At 33.5% G+C, this 19,271-nt stretch overlaps 1 protein-coding gene and 1 non-coding gene across 2 annotated transcripts in view; both read left to right on the forward strand.

Annotated features, from left to right (window-relative positions):
* Positions 1-233: 233 nt before the first annotated feature.
* The window catches only part of LOC121458747 (relaxin-3-like), a 32,774-nt gene continuing 13,736 nt past the window's right edge, over positions 234-19,271 (forward strand). The window contains exon 1 of the mRNA XM_041668070.1: positions 234-315. Coding sequence (XP_041524004.1) covers positions 234-315 — 82 coding nt within the window. The remainder of the gene's footprint in view (positions 316-19,271) is intronic.
* On the forward strand, positions 10,711-10,817 carry LOC121464948. The gene has a single exon (XR_005976592.1). It is a non-coding gene; the product is annotated as a U6 spliceosomal RNA (small nuclear RNA).

Raw genomic sequence — 19,271 nt, forward strand, 5'->3', positions numbered from 1 at the left:
TTTAGCATGCATCTGTACCAGTTGGGCATATGTCCCAAGGATGCTTAATTATGTCAAAGAGACAGTTGCATAACCATGTTTAATCCTGCTCTATTCACAGTTTTATTATGTTAAAATCAAGTTTATCCCTTTTATTTAGACAAAAATTGGGAAATGTTGTGGAATACTCTTTTATACTATGTAAAGATATGTCACTGTGATTGGTTTAATAAAAAGCTAAATGGCCAATAGCTATGCAGGATTATGTGGCCAATGAGAATGCTGTAAAGAAGGGCAGTGAAATCAGACAGATGGGGGACAAGGCAGTCACACACCGTAAGACAGAGGTAAAAGTCATGTAATAGAACATAGATTAATCTAAATATGCTTCCTTTTAATCTATATGAGCTACTTAGGAAAAAGCCTATACTATTGTCTGAGCTTCCATTATTAATAAGAAAACTCCATGTTGTTATTTTGGAGCTGACAGGGGGGACAGAAAAATCTGCTTATAGTGAAGTTTTGAGTAAAGTATACATATATGTATGTGAATGTATGTATGTATAAGTGTGTATATATGTGTGTAGTATATTGTATTCATATGATATAGTATATATTCTATATACATATGCCTTGGTAACAATGAGAAAGCTTGTGGGAGTAATTATTAACTAATTTGGATTAAGGTCCACTCCATGGTATTGCTTGAGTTACAACAAACCAGAGAGTATGTAGCCCAAAAACCTAGGGTAGAACTAATATCAATGGTCTAAAAAAAGAAAAAAAAACTAGAACAAAATTGGAATAAAGTGAGTCATAATGATATTCTGCCATATTCATAGATCAGTCATTGCTTAGCCATCATTAGAGGTGTATCCTGCTGCGTAGGGGTATAAATATAGACACCCACAGTCAGACATTACTCAGAGAGTAAGAAAAATTGTTACATTCAGGCATGAACAGGATATGTTCATCAAATTGTTCCTCTTAGATTTCATAAAACCCTGAAGAAAAAAGCAGAAAATGTGTAAGAGCCAGAGTGGATGGAGAAAACAGGAAAAAGTCAGTCTAAATCAATGAGATCGAACCATATTTGAACAGAGACAGAATGCACAGGATATACTCAGTTTGACACCAGGTCTTCTTTGGGCATTTGCAACTTTCAGATTAGTGTTTTGGGGTATTCCTGATTAAGGGGATGAGTAGGTCTCATTAGCTCTTCTCCATCTGTTCATTTGTTGTCTCCCATTGTGATGTGTTAGTTTTTGTTTTATCTTATTATATTTATTTTATGTTTAGTAATAAAATAATATAAAATAAATACTAGATTTTGATGAGTGATGTAATTGTTTCAGAATTTTCTGCATCAATCAAAAGCTATTTTATGTTCCTAATCACTTTTCTCCTGTTTAAAATGTTTCTGTAAAAACAGTATATTGTAAAGGACTTAGGTTTTATGTTCAACATTTATGTAAGTTTTCAATGTCAATAGTTGGTGGTAAATATGACACATTGAAGCAGCTATAGCCAAATATCATTTCACAGCAACTGGGTAGACTCAATCCTAATAATGTTAAGGCCCCTATGGAAAGAGAAAGGCCAATGTCCATTCTACTTCAACCATCAATACTATCCCCAGCAATAACAAAATCATCTGTAATGTCCCAAGCATAGCCTGTGAAAAAAGACCTTTTCTAATTTCAAGAATTGGTCTCCATTTACTCCTATAAGCTAGCGGTGTTGTACATTAGGAAAAGCAATGCGCCACTTAATCTCTTCTGACAGAATCTTTAATAGTGCACACCAGTGAAAGAATGTTCAAATGGCTGCAGTACCAAGTGAAACAGAACCCAATTATCTTATTAAACCATTATAGAGGTTGTATTTATTTATCCCTGGAAGGTGCATTAAAGGAATAATGAAACTTACTTTGGTAAAGGTTACAGCATGTGCACTTTAACTGCCGTTATAAAAATAAAATGTGGAGGAGACAGGGTTAGAGGAAAGAGGACAGTCATTTTATCCTAAAAAGAAAAATAATAACTGAAATAAGATGACATTTTAACCTGCTATTTTTAAGAATGGGAAGAAGATTTTTAGCTGGAGGTAGAAAAGTAATTATTACAATTTCTATTTAAATATTAAAGTTATATTTTGAGTAAAGATTTCAAGGTGGTAGCTAAGTTCATCAACTCTGAGGTATCTGAAATAGTGTGAATTACAGAAGCTTTTTTGCTATCTTTAACATCATTTCTCCACTTCCTTTCTTCCCTCCCAACCTTTCATGTAGCCCCTTACTCTTTTTGTACCTATTGCATCCTTTTCAATAATTGCTATTTCATCCATATATATGCATATATTTTTACATACACATACTCATAAATATAACCTGTTCAGTCTCTATAATTTTATTTGTATGAGTATTTTCAGGACTAACCATTTGATACTGGAAAACATACTTCAAGTTCTCTTGCGTGATGAAGACAATTCTCCCATTATCAAAATTCTTTAGTAGCTTATAGTACTTTTTAGATGAGACTTTACTCCATCAACTTAGGCATGTTTATTATTGCTGTGTCTGTTCCACCCATATATAAGCAGTCAGGTTGATGTGACTACATGATTATTTCTTTTGACGTTACTAGCAGACACAATAGCACAGGAAGCTCTTTAAACTTATGGTTCTTTCTAACCCCTCTTGGATATGTTTTCTGAGCCTTAAGCGCAAAGGTGTTTATATGTATCTACTACGACATGGAAATCACACATTCTCAAGCAACAATGGAACATTTGTCCTTTTTCCCATAGGTGTAGTCCTCACTTCTATTCAAGATAACTTGCCTTTGCAAGGGATAGATACAATGGCAGAAATCCATAGTAGTAGCCTATTTTCTATACAAATAATCTTAATTTAGTCCTGTCCTATAGACAGCAAAAGTTACACAGAGTACACAGAGTATAAAAATCAAATAATACGTTTAGTGATAGATTGATATTGATATTTCTACATGAGTAAATAAAAATAATTTTTATGACTATATATATATATATATGTAGTGTGTATGTATATATTTATATATCCAAAATAAAGACAAACATGATTGGTGTCTTGCCTAATTATTATCAGAGAGGTTTTAATCCATCATCAGTTGAAAAGAGAAGCAGTGACCCTCAGCTAAACATCAGTCTGAGCTCATCGAATCCTACTGTAGAGAGGAAGGAAAAACTTTAGGAGCAAGTGGGGTTAAGGATATCACAAGAAATCTCTGAGAATAGCCCGCTTAGGTTTATAAGAGCTCACAGTCATTTGATAACCAGAGAGCCAGCATGGGATTGTTCTAGGACTTCTGCATATAAGTTATAGTTGTGTTGATTGGTTCTCTTGGAGGTCTCCTAGCAGGAGAAGCAGTGGCTGCCTCTCATTCTCTATTGGCTTTGGGATTCAATTCCTGATAGTGGTTTCCTTTTCCAGTCTTAATATTTTTGTTTTGCTTTTGCTATGATCAACTGAAGCATCCCAGGTCAAGGAAGAAATAAAAATGAAATTTGTCTTTCTAGAATTCAATCAGAATAAAAGTACAACTTGCCCAAATTTATAGGACACTATGAACGTCATGCTAGAGGAAACATCATAACACTAAGTGCCTACATAAAGAAAGCAGAAAAAATCTCACACTAGCACACCTGAAAGCTCTAGAACAAAAATAAGCAGACTCACCTAGGAAGAGTAAACAACAAGAAATAAATTGAGGGCAAAGCAAATTGAGTGCTAAAAACAATAAAATAGAATAAAAAAAAGAGAAAAGAATACAAAGAATCAATGAAACAAAGATCAAGTCCTTGGATAAAATCAACAGGATAGACAAGCCTTTATCCAAACCAACCAAAAGGCAGAGAGAGAATATCCAAATTAAGAATATCAGAAACAAAAAGATTTACATAAGAGACACTGAGGAAAAATCGAGATTCATTACTTCATTCTTCGAAAACCTGTACTCCACAAAATTAGAAAATCGAAAAGAAATGAACAATTTTCTGAATAGATAGCACACATCAAAATTAACTCAATGCCAGATAAACAATTTAAATAGACCTTTAACCCCTAAGGAAACAAAAACCATCATCAAGAGTCTCTCGGGGGGGGGGGGCTACAAAAACAGGATCAGATTATTTTTATTTTTAATCTTAAGAGAAAACAAACTATCTTTTTTCATTATACATACAAATCTAAGTGCCCACTCCCTCCTAACCCACAAGAATTCTGCAGTTACCCTTATAACCAAACCACAAAAGGACTCAACTAAGAATTACAATCCAATCTCTCTCATAGACATTGATGCAAAAATACTGAAAAAAATTCTGATGAACTGAATGTTGATGTCTCATGAGTTTTCTACTTTCCAGATTTCATTCATTCTACTAAGCCATTCACTCTTCTATACCTTTTCTATGTTGGCATAAATAAAAGAATAATCACACATTCAGGGCACCACTAAAAACACCTGTAACCCAAGAACAGTTAAGTGAGCATAGATTACATAACCATCCGTAGAAACTGGCTATCTCCCTTTGTATCAAGTAAAATATTCGTTTATAGATTCATATGTTTTTATTCGTGCCATGAAGGAAATATAAAAAATAAAATATTTTTGGTTGTGAGCCTAGCCTTTAACGGCTAAGCCATGGTGGCGCACGCCTTTAATCCCAGCACTCGGGAGGCAGAGGCAGGCGGATCTCTGTGAGTTCGAGACCAGCCTGGTCTACAGAGCTAGTTCCAGGACAGGCTCCAAAGCCACAGAGAAACCCTGTCTCGAAAAACCAAAAATAAATAAATAAATAAATAAAAATAAAAATAAAAAATAAAATAAAATATTGTAGCTTCCTGCTTCATACTTTATATTTGAAATGCATTACAGGTATTTTGCTCAATTATCCTTTTTAAAGCAAATTATGTCCTTGGCTCCCTGGAAAGACATGATCCACAGTTTTACCTAGTTGCTTTTATTTTATTTTATTTTTGTGTGTAGGATTGAAATCTTGAGAGCTTTTCTTGCCCACTTTCAAAGTCTGTTGTTGTTTTTCCAGGTCAGCTCACATTGGTGGTCATTTTGGTTGAGATTTTATGGTTTTAGCTTCTGACATTACTATGAGACAAAATATTACAGAAAACATCCTCTAAATCGTATGATAATTATGCCCCTCTTTTATAATGTTCTTTGAGCCATCAGTGCTGCATTGTTTTACAGGCTTATCAACCAGGACTTGGGTCCACAATCTGCTTTTTGATATTTTGCTTGCTCTACTCATCTCCATCTTTTGTAAAAAGAGGATTCCTTAATGCGAGAGGAGGGCTATAATTAATTCATTGTAAGGATAAATATTTATAGATGAGTATTGGGGCTTATGTTAGTTTAATAAGTTAGTGGTTGTAGATTCTCTAATATCCATGATATTACTAGCACTGAATTAGTAGCTAGGCCATGATTGCTACCTTCGTGAATGGTTCTTAACTCCAAGTAGAAACCTATTATTTACAGCAACCATTGTATACATGTATGCAACCTTACTTTTATTCATTATGTGCCTTCCACTGATGAAGTTAATGAGCATCACAACTGGGTAGGTCTAATGGTTGTCTCTCTCCTTTTGAAGCTTGTGAGGTAACTTCTGATAAATGTATTTTTTAAAATGTTTCATGTATCCCAATGGTGTTTTCAAATGGAATGTACTATATAGATGACTTTAAATTTTTGCTTTTACCTCCATAACTCTCAGAATCCAGACGTTTCATTGTGTCTCATTTATATAGAACCTGCTTTGAATGCAGATTCTTAGGCTGGTAACAGAAGTACTTTTGGGGTCTGTATGTTCAGCCCATTTTAATCTCTTCACTGAACAATGTATTATGAAATACTGTACAGTAAGATTGAGAAAAATTAACTATTTTAAACATTCTAGACAAAGGTCTCAACATAAACTTCCTAGGAACAATGAACACAAAACTTTCAAGTAAGATGTTGTAATCATGTAATTACATATAATTATTATTTAACTTAAATTAATGATATAGGCTTATAAATAATATATTTGGAATGCTTCTCATGGAACTACTCTGACCAGTATTTTATAAAAGCAAAATGAGTATACTTAACCATTGCATTTTCTTAGGATTAAATCTCTTTGATTCAGTAAATACAGTATACAAAAGCAGAAGGATTATATCAAAATTAAACTTGTTCATTCACACACAAATGGATAAAGAAAATAGCATAATACATACAACTAGTGTAACATTAATAGTAATGTTATACTTATTCAATTTCTTCATATTTTAACCTCAAACTATACAGAAGATATTTTTCATATTATTTTGTTTTTACAAATGTTCATCTCTAATATTTCCATGAAAATTTACATTTATTTGTATTAATGTGTATTTATTATTTATTTGAGTATATTATATTTTACTGATGTAATTATACTCCAAAAGTTGACATCTTGAAATTTGTTTGCAAATGGGTGGAATTAGGAAAAGCTATCCTCAGTGAAGTAACCCAGATGCAAAAAATGAATATGGTATGTATTTACTCATAAGTGGATACTAGATATAAACAAAGGATATTGAGCCTATGTTTCATGATCCTAGAGTGCTGTGGGAGAATTATCTGTATTCTGTCAATCATGTTTTAAATAAATGCTGATTGGCCAGACAGGAAGTATAGGTGGGAAAACCAGACAGGAAGTAGAAATGATGCAAAGAGAACAGGAAAATTCTGGGAAGGAGGAAGTTGGTTCCCCCACTCCTGCCCAGATCACCAAAACAGCAGGATGTGATCTGCCCCACTGAAAAAGATACTGAGCCACATGGCTAAAATACATTTAAAAAAATGGATTAATCAAGATGTGAGAGTTAGCCAGTGAGAGGCTAGAACTAATGGGCCAACCAGCTTATAATTTATGGAGACCTATGTGTGATTTTCTTTGGGGCTAAACAGCTGTGAAAACCTAGCAGGACAAAAAAAAAAAAAAAAAAAAAAAAAAAAAAAAAACAAGCAAGCCCCCTTCATGTTACACTAGAGAAGCTAAGTAATAAGTGAACCCTAAGAAAAATATATATAGATTCAAAAGACAGGGTTACCTGGTGAAACTGGGAGTGTTGGGGTGGAAGGAGGAGGGAGGGTGGAACAGGAAGAGGATCACGGAATGGAAGGAGTGATAAGAACTTGAAGGAATGGGATAGTTGAAACAAGGAAAGACAGAGATGAGAACAAGGAAAAAGAAATTTTGATTGTGGGTGACATTATAGGGTTAGCAAGAAACCTGGCTCTAGAGAAATTCCCAGTAATCCACAAGGATGACCCCAGTTAAGACCCTAAGCAATAGTGGAGAGGAGGCCTGATCCTCACTTGACCTGTCGTCTGATTGATGAATATCTTAAATATCACCATAGAACCTTCATCCAGCAACTGGTGAAACAGAGGGAGAGACCCGCATCAGAGCACTGGACTGAGCTCCCAAAGTCCAGTAGAAGAGTGGGAGGAATGAGAATATGTGCAAAGGGGACAAGACCATGATGGGTACACCCACTGAAACAGTTTACCTGAGCCAATAGGAGCTCACCAACTCCAGCTGGACTAGGAAGGAACAAGCATAGGACCAAAGTAGTCTCTTTGAATGTGTTTGACAGTTGCATGGCTGGGCACACTTGGGGTCACTAGTAGTGGCACCAGGATCTTCCCAAAAGCAACGTGCCTTATTCTCTCTGAGGATTGGATGGGGGTGGGGTAGGAGAGTATGTGGAGGGAATGGGAGAAGTAGAAGGAGTGGGAACTTGATTGGTATGTATAATGAAGAAAAATATTTAAAAAAAAACACTCCATCGTCAAAGTTCAGATTACTAGTAAAAGTTTAGATAAAAATCCTGAAAATTATATAGTACAATTACAAAATTATATTCATAGAAACATAATAAATACACAGTAGAGATTTTTCTGACCTTTTGCTTTATATATTTTTGCATTTGCAAACAGTTTCAGAGTTCAACAGTAACCTAAATGCCCAAGTGGTACTTATGCCTCTCCTTGATTATTAAGTATTTGTGTTGCCTAACTACAATTTTTTTATTAATAACTGTTAATACAATGTTAGATTGAAAACCACATAAAACACACAATCTTTTACCTAATTAAATGATGATTACATTTACTTCTATACATTTCATTTTTTTATTATTCTGACAATGTTATTCTAAATCCTCCTTGAAATGTCAGAAACACACAGTGACTTGTGTCTGTATTTTTATACAATTAGTTTACATCTTATACACTGAGGTTAGTTCTTTCAATTTATACACTTAAGTCAGATCTTTCAATTTATTTAGATATATGGAAAGTAAAATGTCAATTACCAAAAACACAATTGTATGCCACCAGCTATGAATTTCCATGTGGTAATAACTAGAGTTATAAAAAAGAAAGAATCAGGGTTCACACCCCAGGCTCTCAGCAATAAGGTAACACAGGAAGAAAATTTTTATTTTGAAAAGATCATAGTCTTAATGACAGAGGTAGAGTTAGGAGGAAAAGCAAAAGTGCCCTTATTGTGACTGAAGGCTACAATATTTTATGCTGTGTGTTTTAGCTTACCTTATATTGTAAAAATTAGAACTTCATTGATCTGAAACCTACAATATTTTATTTTAATGAAAGTTTGGACATGTAAACATCTAATACAGCATGGCTTTCTTGCTAAGTTGGCTCAGTGACAGTTACCAGAGGAAATATGACCATGTTTTTAAATAGCTTTAGGAGGCTGAACTGACCTCTGGTATTGAATGTTCCATGTTTCTTTTCAGTGAGAAGGAAGGTTTGTGCATTTTCAAAAACTGACAATGTCACAAAGGAAGTAAAGAATAGTTTTTCTCTGAACCTTGAAAGTGACTTTTATGTGGCGTGCAGGAAAATAGGGTGAGCATTTACCTAGTGGAACATTTCAGTTTCCCAGTACAAAGCTATGGTATAAAGTAGCCTTTTTTTTTTCCCTGAGAATTTCAGCTAAGTTAAATCCATATGCACTCTTAGAAAAGACATTTTATTATACCAAGAAAAATGTGTTGATCTGGAGTGGAGTGATTAGGCCATTTGTCAAAGAGCATTACTGTTTCTGATAACGTTTACAGGTCACGCGTTCTTTTCAAATCTCAATAAAAGTAAGCTTGCTCAAATTAAACTTCTCCACCTGAACTGGTGAGACTGACTGTCAAGAGTAAAGAGTGAAGTACTCTGTGAAATATTTTAAACACTTACATTCATAAAAAGAAAGAACGGAATGGAATTGTAAACAATTATTATGTTCATTGAAAAGTTTTAAAGATGAGTATAGAAATTTATTGATTTTAATTGAATACTAAAGATTATGCTGTAAATTTGTTCATATTTTTATATCAAAATAATGTCATGACAGAAGAACTGTCCAATAGTAATATGAACATTCTCTTTAAATGTCATTAAAATTTGAAAATTCAATTCTATTGGGGCGTGATATTTTATATATATAAATCATGTTGTAGCACGAATAATAAAAACCCAGAGAAAGATACTGGGGTTCATCCTGAAGATCAGAAAAGCAAAGCAGCCAAGCACCAGAAAGGCCTTTTGCTTCTTTTTTTTGTTTTGTTTTGTTTTTTATTTTATTTATTTATTTTTTTTTTGTTTTGTTTTGTTTTGTTTCGAGACAGGGTTTCTCTGTGGCTTTGGAGCCTGTCCTGGAACTAGCTCTGTAGACCAGGCTGAGCTCGAACTCACAGAGATCCGCCTGCCTCTGCCTCCCGAGTGCTGGGATTAAAGGTGTGGGCCACCATTGCCCTGCAGGCCTTTTGCTTCTATCAGATCTTCAGACCAAAAGGGCAAGAGTCTATCTCTATGAACCCTCTAACCCCACATTGTTGTGAGTTCCTGTCTCCTCTCCCCTTTATATTTCTCTCTCCACCATTCCTCTCTCCAGTAAGTCATATCTCTCCTGTCTCCATCTCCCTACTGCTGGGAATAAAGTTATGTGACTCCCAAACACTGGAATTAAAGGTGTGAAAGGCCACCACTTGGATCTATTTCTTGATCAATCTTGTGAATCCCAAGGTATCATTGAATTCACATATATATGTCTGTCTTAGTCTCCTGAGTCCTGGGATTAAAGCTGTCTGTTACCACCCCCAGCCAGTATGGCTGACTAGTATGACTACTTTGCCTCTGTTTAGGAAAGCTTTATTTATTAAAACACAAATAATATACCACTAAATCATGTGACATTGAAATTTATATGTCTCTTTTTCAACATATATATAATGAAAATAAACTAATTTTACCTAATATTAGATAATAATAACCTTTTATAAAATATATATTTTATGACAAAGATGCCTTTAAATGTCTGTATTTTAAAGTATTATATATGTATATTAATTAAAACATTTTGTAAGATGGGTGTTTACATGTACTTTTATGCACACATACTTTATATCAGTATTTTAATCTGGCTTTTATTATGAAACTTTAAAAATTATCATTCTATGTTGAATTGCTAAGTTAGAATGTCTAACACAAAAAAAACCTTGATGGTTGAAAAACAATATTATTCCATTGATTCATGTACAAGAATTACAATGATAAATAAATACTTAAATTATAAATTAAGGAACATTTATAAACTAAAATTGATATATTCCAACCTAGGAGTGTACTCTCTTCAGCAGCATGTACACTAAAATTGGAACAATATGGAGAAGATTAGCATAGCCCTCGTGCTAGAATGTTACACAAATTCATGAAACATTCATAGTTTTAAAAATGTCTAGGAAATTTACTAACAAAATCATTACCTTTGTTCAACATAAATTTAGACTGAGATTCACCTAACGCACAGAAAATGTTAGGAAATTTTAACTTTAATAATTTGATAGTTTGTAATACATTTAAAAATAGCATATATATATGCTATGATTTATTAATTACATTTAATTTAATATATGTGTATATGTTCTCATTTAAATGGATTGATTTACAATCAATGTGTAATTGTAAAAATTAAATGAAGCATTTACAAGTCTTTAAGCCTTTTAACACTCAAAACTACTATGGTATTTTTTTCTAATGCTTCAACTGTAATTTGGAGACATAAGTATCATTTATATTTGTAATATGTAATGTGAAGAACAGTTTTAACTTTGTGAGCAATTAATTTATTAAAAAACGATAAAATATTCAATTGCAAAATTTTCTAATCGCTAAAATTGAAATATTAGGAAATATTATGTTTATTTTATTTAGAAGTGATTTGAAAGCTAAAATGTATTATACACCATAAGAATATTTATGAAACATAAAATAATATCTCTATGTTCCATTATGTATAATAATGTTAAATATTTGGTGAAACAATGACTTTACTACTATAGTATCTTGAAAATAGAAAACTTTCATAAATAGAATCATATTTTAACATAGAATTGCCTACCAGCATAGCTTGGTTCATGAGCTACTCATGGGAAGAGACTGTCAGTTAGCAGACATACCGTAATAATTGCTAAAATGAATGTCATAGACTAAGCCAAACATGATAGAAGGAATATTGATGCCATTAGGAATATTGATTATAGCCATGTCAAGAAATTTAAAAAGCCCAAGTTCTTTCCCCAGGTGTTCAGGTTTTATTTTTATAATAGGGCAGCGACATTGAAGTGACGTGAAGTGTCAGGGCTCCAGACACTAATCAGGTAATTGGAGATATTCTCAATTCACTTCAAGTATATTATTCCACATGCTTCTCTGTTAATATTATGAAATCCATCAGTACTATTCGTCCAACATCTTCAGGCCTTGCTTTAGATGGTTTTAAATGAATTGCTCTAATGGCTCCTAAGGAAGCTAGAGTTTTCAATATGAGATGTTTCTGCAAATGAATTGGGGGTGGAACAAATCCATCACTTACAGCCAGAAGTGTCAAAAATGGTAAGCTTTTATATTTTATTTTTCCCTATTCTGATGGGCTTAACTTAGAACTTTTAAGTAAAAGAAATAATTTGCTCTTTTTGTTTGATGGTTTGTTTGCTTTGGTTGTTGTTTGTTTCCATCATGTAGTGAGAGCTACTATTATACTTCTATTGCTAATTTGGTTGGATTCTGGAAACTTTTTTATTGAAAAAAATCCTAATTACAGTACATTGTTTAAGAAAATGAACTAAAAATTAAAAACAATATATGAAAAAAGAGATTGTTCTCAAAGTTCATATCTATCTGGATGGTTGTGTATATTTATGGATGGATTCTCAAGTAATCAAGCTTATAAAAATAATTAATGATACCATCCTACTTAATAATTCATATATGCAATAGTTTACCTTGTATGTCTATGGCAATAAATTAAATTGAAATTGCTGTAATTGTGACAGCTGAAAAATAAGCTAAGAAAATAACTCTTATTTACAAACCTGAATAAATATGTGTTTATCTGTTTCTGTTACTTAGCTATTCACAAACCTTCCTATTAATTCCTTAAATCCAAATGATTAGTATGGATTATAAGCATCAACACATCTGTATACACATTTTCAGGGCTCTTGGCTTTTTGAAAATTAGCTTTCTTTTGGTATAAATATTGTTTCTTAATAACAGACATGTCTTTATAAAACTAATGCCATAAATTTCTTACCAGACTGATAAAAATCTTGGTTTTGCTTCATTTTAAAATTGCTTCATTTTGTTTATTTTCTATGTATGGATATTTTCCTGCAGGTATGCCTATTTGATGCATACACACTATGCTAGAGAGGCCAGAAGATCCTTTACAGACACTTGTGAACCAAAATGTGATGTTGGAATTCACTTGAGTCCTCTGGCTGATCAACCAACGATCTTTCTGCTCAGCTTTCTTTGCAGTCCTTAAAATGTTAGATTTCTTTTTGTTGATTTTATGGTTTCAATAACATGTCTGAAAATTATTTAATTAAATGGTTTACTATGTCATTTTCTAGGTTACAAATTTTAAGAAGTTTAATAGGCATGTCAGGGAAAATAACATGTGCATTGTTGTGCAATACATTGCTAAGGACTAAGAAATAATTAAACAATTAGGGTGTGCTGTAAAAGTTAGATTTCTGAAATAGAAAATTTACCTTAACATAATATATCAAGACTCTAGTGCTTGTGCAGTACTCAAGGATGGAGATGATGGAGTAGATGTCTTGCCTTCGGGACAGAGTTAGTGAAATACACAGAAAAAACAAGAGCTTCTAGGGACTGTAGACTGTGCCATAGGGATGAAAGGAACTTGTGGGCCTATTAGTCTTTGATTAAGTCTTGCTAGTAGCTTTGTGTAAATATCCTACTTCAAGAAAAATTCAAACTTGACATTAATTGATTAGAAGAAAATGCCACTATTTCAGGATTATAACGATTCTTACCTTTTGTGTTAAAGTAATACTTTTCAAATTTTTCAACAATCAAGAAAGAGAAAATAAGTGTTAGGATTCTTTCATCTTAATTACTTTAAAAATTATTATGGCATCCCTCCCACCCGGACCGGACAAGTGTCAGTATGATAAAGTGCTGTGTGCTGAAGAAATGGGAGAGAAGGAGAAGCTGAACTTAAGACTCAAAGCTGTTAGGAATAGGCCGATCTGCATGGCCTGCACTATTGCCAGGGACCATGATGATTCTGAGCCTCAGTGGCAGTCAAGGGTCATTTGTGGTTCCCTGTCCCTACCACAGATGCACCGTGCTGATGGCCTTGGCTCCTGTTACCACCAAAGGCTGAGAATATGCTTCTAGTCTGTGCCCCAGCCTGATGCTGCTATGTCGATGTCTGAAGACCATATTGCCATTGGGCCCATATTCATCTGAGTGTGCTGATTGCTACCCCAGGCAATAGTGATGTCGTTGACTGAACTTTGACTGACAGTCATACCTGGGTTCATGATCTTATTTCAGTCAGGGTCTATGTTGATATCTGTGCCTGGATTACTTCTAGAGACCATGGGAAATCAGGACCCTGGTAGCTTGTGCACTTGAGAACTTGAGAATTGGTCCCTTCCCTCACCATTCACCTCAGGGGAGAGCTGATCCCCTTCCTTGGAGTAGTGGCCCTAACCGCTTGGGCACAGGGTAGCCAGCCCCCAAATCTCAATGGCCTTGGGAAAACTGACCCTATTGTTGGCTGCCACAAAGGGAGACCTGATGCCACTCCTCAACATACATGTGAGAGAGATGGCCCTGATGTTGGAATATCTGGTCTGGACCCTCACTTGAGGGTGGCAATCCCAATGGAGTAGTGGACAGAACAGCTCGGATATTACCCAAACCCACATTCAAGGATTTGAATTGGCCCACCCCAACACATACCCTATCTGTGACCTGCAGAAGTTCATGAAGTTATCTCTGTTCTATGGAACCATATCATCTGAATCTTCATGACTTTGGGCAAAAGAAGAATATTTGAGAAAAGTTTAGATGAAGGCTCTAGTATAAATGGTATATCATAAGAGAGAGGCTTTGAGTCATACCAACAAATCATTGCAATAAACATTTGCAAGTAAGGTTGTTTGTCTAAAGTGTATAATGCACGACATGGCAGCTCCTAAGGCCTTTAAGGCAGATGACATGTGATGGAGAAATATGGAGAAGTGAAATGGTTTTCTTTCTTTTTTAAAATAGTCTTTTTTTTTGGGGGGGGGGGGAGGCTGCAGGGGTAGAGGACTGGAAAATGCGTGGGATTGGGGTGAATACTATGAACTCCCAAGGAATCAATACAAATAATGGTGTTAATAAAAATACTATGACAATTCCAAATCCAGGAATTCTATTTTGGTTAATGGTGTCGAATGTCAAAATACATATTTACCATCTAAAAATTGAGGAGGAAATGTTTTAGAAATAAGTTTATGACATGAAATACCAGAAGAAAAATATGCTTTTACATATTAAATGCATTTCTCTACAGAGTTGGATTGAAACATCCCTCCAAGCTGCGTGGTTGTGCCAAGGATTCATACAGGTGAAATTAAAAACTTACAAGAAAAATAGTCAGAAGAAATTTATCTAAATCCCATCTGTTTGCTATGCTATGATAAAATCCTGTGTAAACAATCAATTTTAGACATTTTGTCTGAGAATTTTAGTACAAACACAAAAACACTGAAGTTAAAATTAACTCCTATTAAGAAATTCTATTCTTTAAGAACAGCAGAAAAATGTTTTCACCACAAATTTACTGTTTGTTGTGCATAGAAATTGGACTTAAAAGAGAAGTTAATTTTAAGTGTTTAATTGTTTCACTAAATATGTTTCATTGAACTTCATTTTGTGGTTTCCTAAAGGCAGAATTAACATGTTTCCGCTAAGTTTTACTTTCATGAGAAAGGTATTCTTTGAAGTTAAACATTATATTTCTTCCTTCATATTCATTTAGGATAGCACATAGCATTCTTTCTAGTAGAATCTCCAGTTTTATATTGGAAAATAAGAGATATTATTGTACTAAGTTTCTACCAACAGCATCATCTCCTATTACCAATATTATAGGCAGAATGATATTGTCCTGCCAAAGAAATATGCAATTTAATAGTAAATGACTTCCTAACATAAAGATCATCATCCATTCTGTGTCATGTGAAAATTCATATCGGGATCATAAACATGTCACGGATTACATGGTAGGCACAACTGCCAACACTAAATGAGACAGAGTTCAGACTTAATGAAGATTTCTTACAGACAACCCAAAGTTAATAATAATATATCATATTTCAGTAATAGTCAGGAAACATACAAAAACAGTTGGTTATTTTGGGAGTAATCCACATTTGCTTGAATTAGATTTTGAATACTTACTTAAGTGTCACATAAGAACTAATGTTCTGTCTTATTTTTTCTGACAGTGGTACAGTTGGTTTGAACATATGTGTACAAAAATGTCCAGGGGAAACAAGAATCACCAAATGCATTAAATAAACTCAAAACATCTAAGATTCAAGGCCAAATTTAGAAACCAGATACGCGAAAGACAAAAAGACAATACTGTCTTGATGGCGTAACAGCATTCAGACAGACTGACATGGAAGGTAAGAGAACTCTGGCAGAGCAATTTTGTCAATAAAATCTCATCAATTAACATGGTCAGTACACTCCACCACTGGGTGCTATCAGATAAATTTTAAAGTATGTTTTCTAGTTGACAGTTTTGACTCCATAAAATGAGAGAGAGAGAGAGAGAGAGAGAGAGAGAGAGAGAGAGAGAGAAATGTTGATTTTGTGTTCACTGCCTGCATTAAAAGTGTGTATATAATTTTGAATGATTTGGGACTGACATTCATACTCTAGAAGTGTTAGCTGGTGTCATTCAAAAAAACTATTTAGAATATTCATTCTGTGAGAAGAGTTTTATGGATCATGACTTTGGATAGAAATTATTCTCCAGAGAATGCTGCCTTTAATTTAGTGATTAAAATATTCTCTAATTTATTTTTGAAGCCTTTACCAATAACAGAATAAAATAAATTAATAATCATAGATCTTATAATTATTTTTACCATATTTAATATACTTGATCCAAAGGTCAATTTCTATAGCTATGGAGTTACAATAGAGTTATATGCCTGTCACTGAATGTACTTTAAAGGGCTGAGAAAAATCTGTGTATATTTACAATACTCTGCTGAAATACTATTAATACATTTTTAAATTAATTTTATTTGCTATTCTCAAGCCTATCAATATTAAACTTCAAGAATGGATTTTTCTGTGAGAATACATCTTACATATCTCATGGTTCAGACTGCTTCTTCCTATGAAATTTTTACTATCTCCACAGCCCTTTCTTAAAAAGAAAGCACTGCCATACATCTTAGCGAGTTTTAATATACCCTGGTGCAATGGGGGAAAAACAGCAGCAACTCGTTCCCCAGAAATCTGTTGCTATACTTGTGTTTGGGATAAAACTGTGGAGAACAATTGTTTGCAATAGAGCATTGTTTAGAGTATTTAAAGTGAAATTCAAGTTTCTGCATGGAAAGTTTGGCTTTAATATCTTTACATGAATCAAGTGCATTAATTTTTTCTACCAAGGAAATGAAATAATACCAAATATGATATCAGTGAGTTAAAATGCAGTTATATTTGCTCCATTGTGAATCTGAGTGAAGTAAGAACATTTCTTACTTATTGCATGTAGTGTCAAAGTCATATTGCATTTGACTTTTAATTTGAATAATACAAAATTACCGATAGGGATTCTGTTAATTATTCCATTAAATATTTAAGCATTCTATATTTTCCATTTTCTCAAAGCTGTGACAGAGTATCTTTTCCAAAAAATAAAATAAGGTAAAGGACACCTGCCTTGGCTCTTGCTTTATAAACAGTACAGAGATGTTTGGAACATCTCTCTCGGCTGTACGACCAAATAGCAAAATTTTTCACGTTGTGATAGATCTGAGTATAGAATGCTTAAGGTTGCCCCAGAATCAAGGCCCACCTGAGTCAACAATGTCTCCTTGCTAGGCCATATGTTTCAAAGTTTCCCAGGCTTTGAAAGCATTGCTATAAGCTGGGTGACCAAGCGCTTAAACACATGGGTCTATGGGGGCCTTTCAAATTCAAACTATCAAGTAATCTCAATGTGAACATGTCAAATTGTATCTACTTAACAAGAAATATTACCCAAACCATTAATTCCAGTTAAAAATCTGTAAAACTTGGTAAATAGCAGGTAATACTACAATTTCTACCTGAATCTTTAAGTATCAAAAGCTTTGATTATAATGAAACTGACATTAAATGATTTTCTCATCTTAATACATCCAATATCATTTTTTTTGGCTTACTTTTTTCTTTTGTCCTTTTTAAGGATTGGAGGCCAGGTCATCTGCATGGTAGGCAAGTATACTATAAATAGTCAGGTCTATAGCATTTTTAACCTTTAATATGTATATTTATTTCTATAAATGTTTGAGTAGATGAGATCTTGTTGAACTTCACTATTGAAAATTTAGCTTTAGAGTTCTTGCTTTCATAGGGAAGCTTCAAAGGAAACTTCATTTTCTAGTGATTTGAGAGCACTCTCACACTCTGGTCATTATTTTTTTATTTATTTTTTTCATTATTTTTTTTTATTGCTGCATAGTTCTCTCTGATTATCTTTTGAAGTCTTGCATCTCAACAGGCTGGTAAGTTACCCTATTTTATGCTCGAGAGGACTTGACAAGCTGTCCCTTTTCTAACACACATTAAGGAAAACAGCCAACTATTTGAAGTTTAATCACTTCAAAGTCATTTTGTAAAGTCTATTTTCGTTAATATTAGACGTGAAAACTACATATTTTCAAACATATTTAAATTCAAAGGATTCAAAAACATGATTTCTACCATATAAAGTATGTAAATATGCCAAAAATCATTCGATTGACCATTACAAACAAAGAATATATTTTACATTCTTTAACATGTTATACTTTATATAGAAATAATTATGGAAATTATAAACCTTATTTCATCTATTATTTTATGGAAGAGTTAATTTGATTGCAAAATGAGGTAAAATAATAAATAATTATATTGAAATATTTATTTGCAGAAAATATATTCTTATACATCCTATCAGGTCTATGACCCAAATCTACCTAACAATTTAAGTCTGAATGGAAAATTCCCTTAAAGCATTTAATATTCTATTTTATCAAAATCTAGCTTTATTAAAGATTGATCAACAAGGCTATTCTTTCTATTCCCCAGCTAAACAATTAATTCTCATCTACATTTTTCGTATCCTAAAGACTTGGTGATTGTGTGTGTGTGTGTATCTGTGTGTGTCTGTGTGTGTGTGCGCGTGTGCACTCGCACATGCTTCTGTGTTTTGACAGTACAATTTCTGTTCCTTATAATAACAGACACTTTATTTCTACGCCAATTTTTGTTTTTATTCTGGTTAGGATCACTTTACAGCTAAATAATTATACAATTGTCCGCATTTCTTTCTTCTGGTCTTGTCCATATCTAAGTTCCAATAAAGTTTTCTGTAAGCAAGTATTTCAAATATTGCAATTACAAGATATTAGTTTTTGCAGCTTTCATAAAACCTCATGGTTTAGGCAACAATTACTTAGACTGACGGAGGAGGATGGTTTGTTTTAAGAGTTTAGACAAAACATGAAAGAGCCTTTCTTTAGTTTTTCTTCCCCGTAGCAGTTTCCTGTCCCTCCTTTTTCCCAGTCCTTCCTATCCAAACCATCTCTGCGCCCCTCCCCCCAA

Source organism: Microtus oregoni, unplaced genomic scaffold, assembly GCF_018167655.1.
Source record: "Microtus oregoni isolate MIOR12 unplaced genomic scaffold, Mior012 000001F_ref0000356, whole genome shotgun sequence".
Classification (NCBI taxonomy): Eukaryota; Metazoa; Chordata; class Mammalia; order Rodentia; family Cricetidae; genus Microtus; species Microtus oregoni.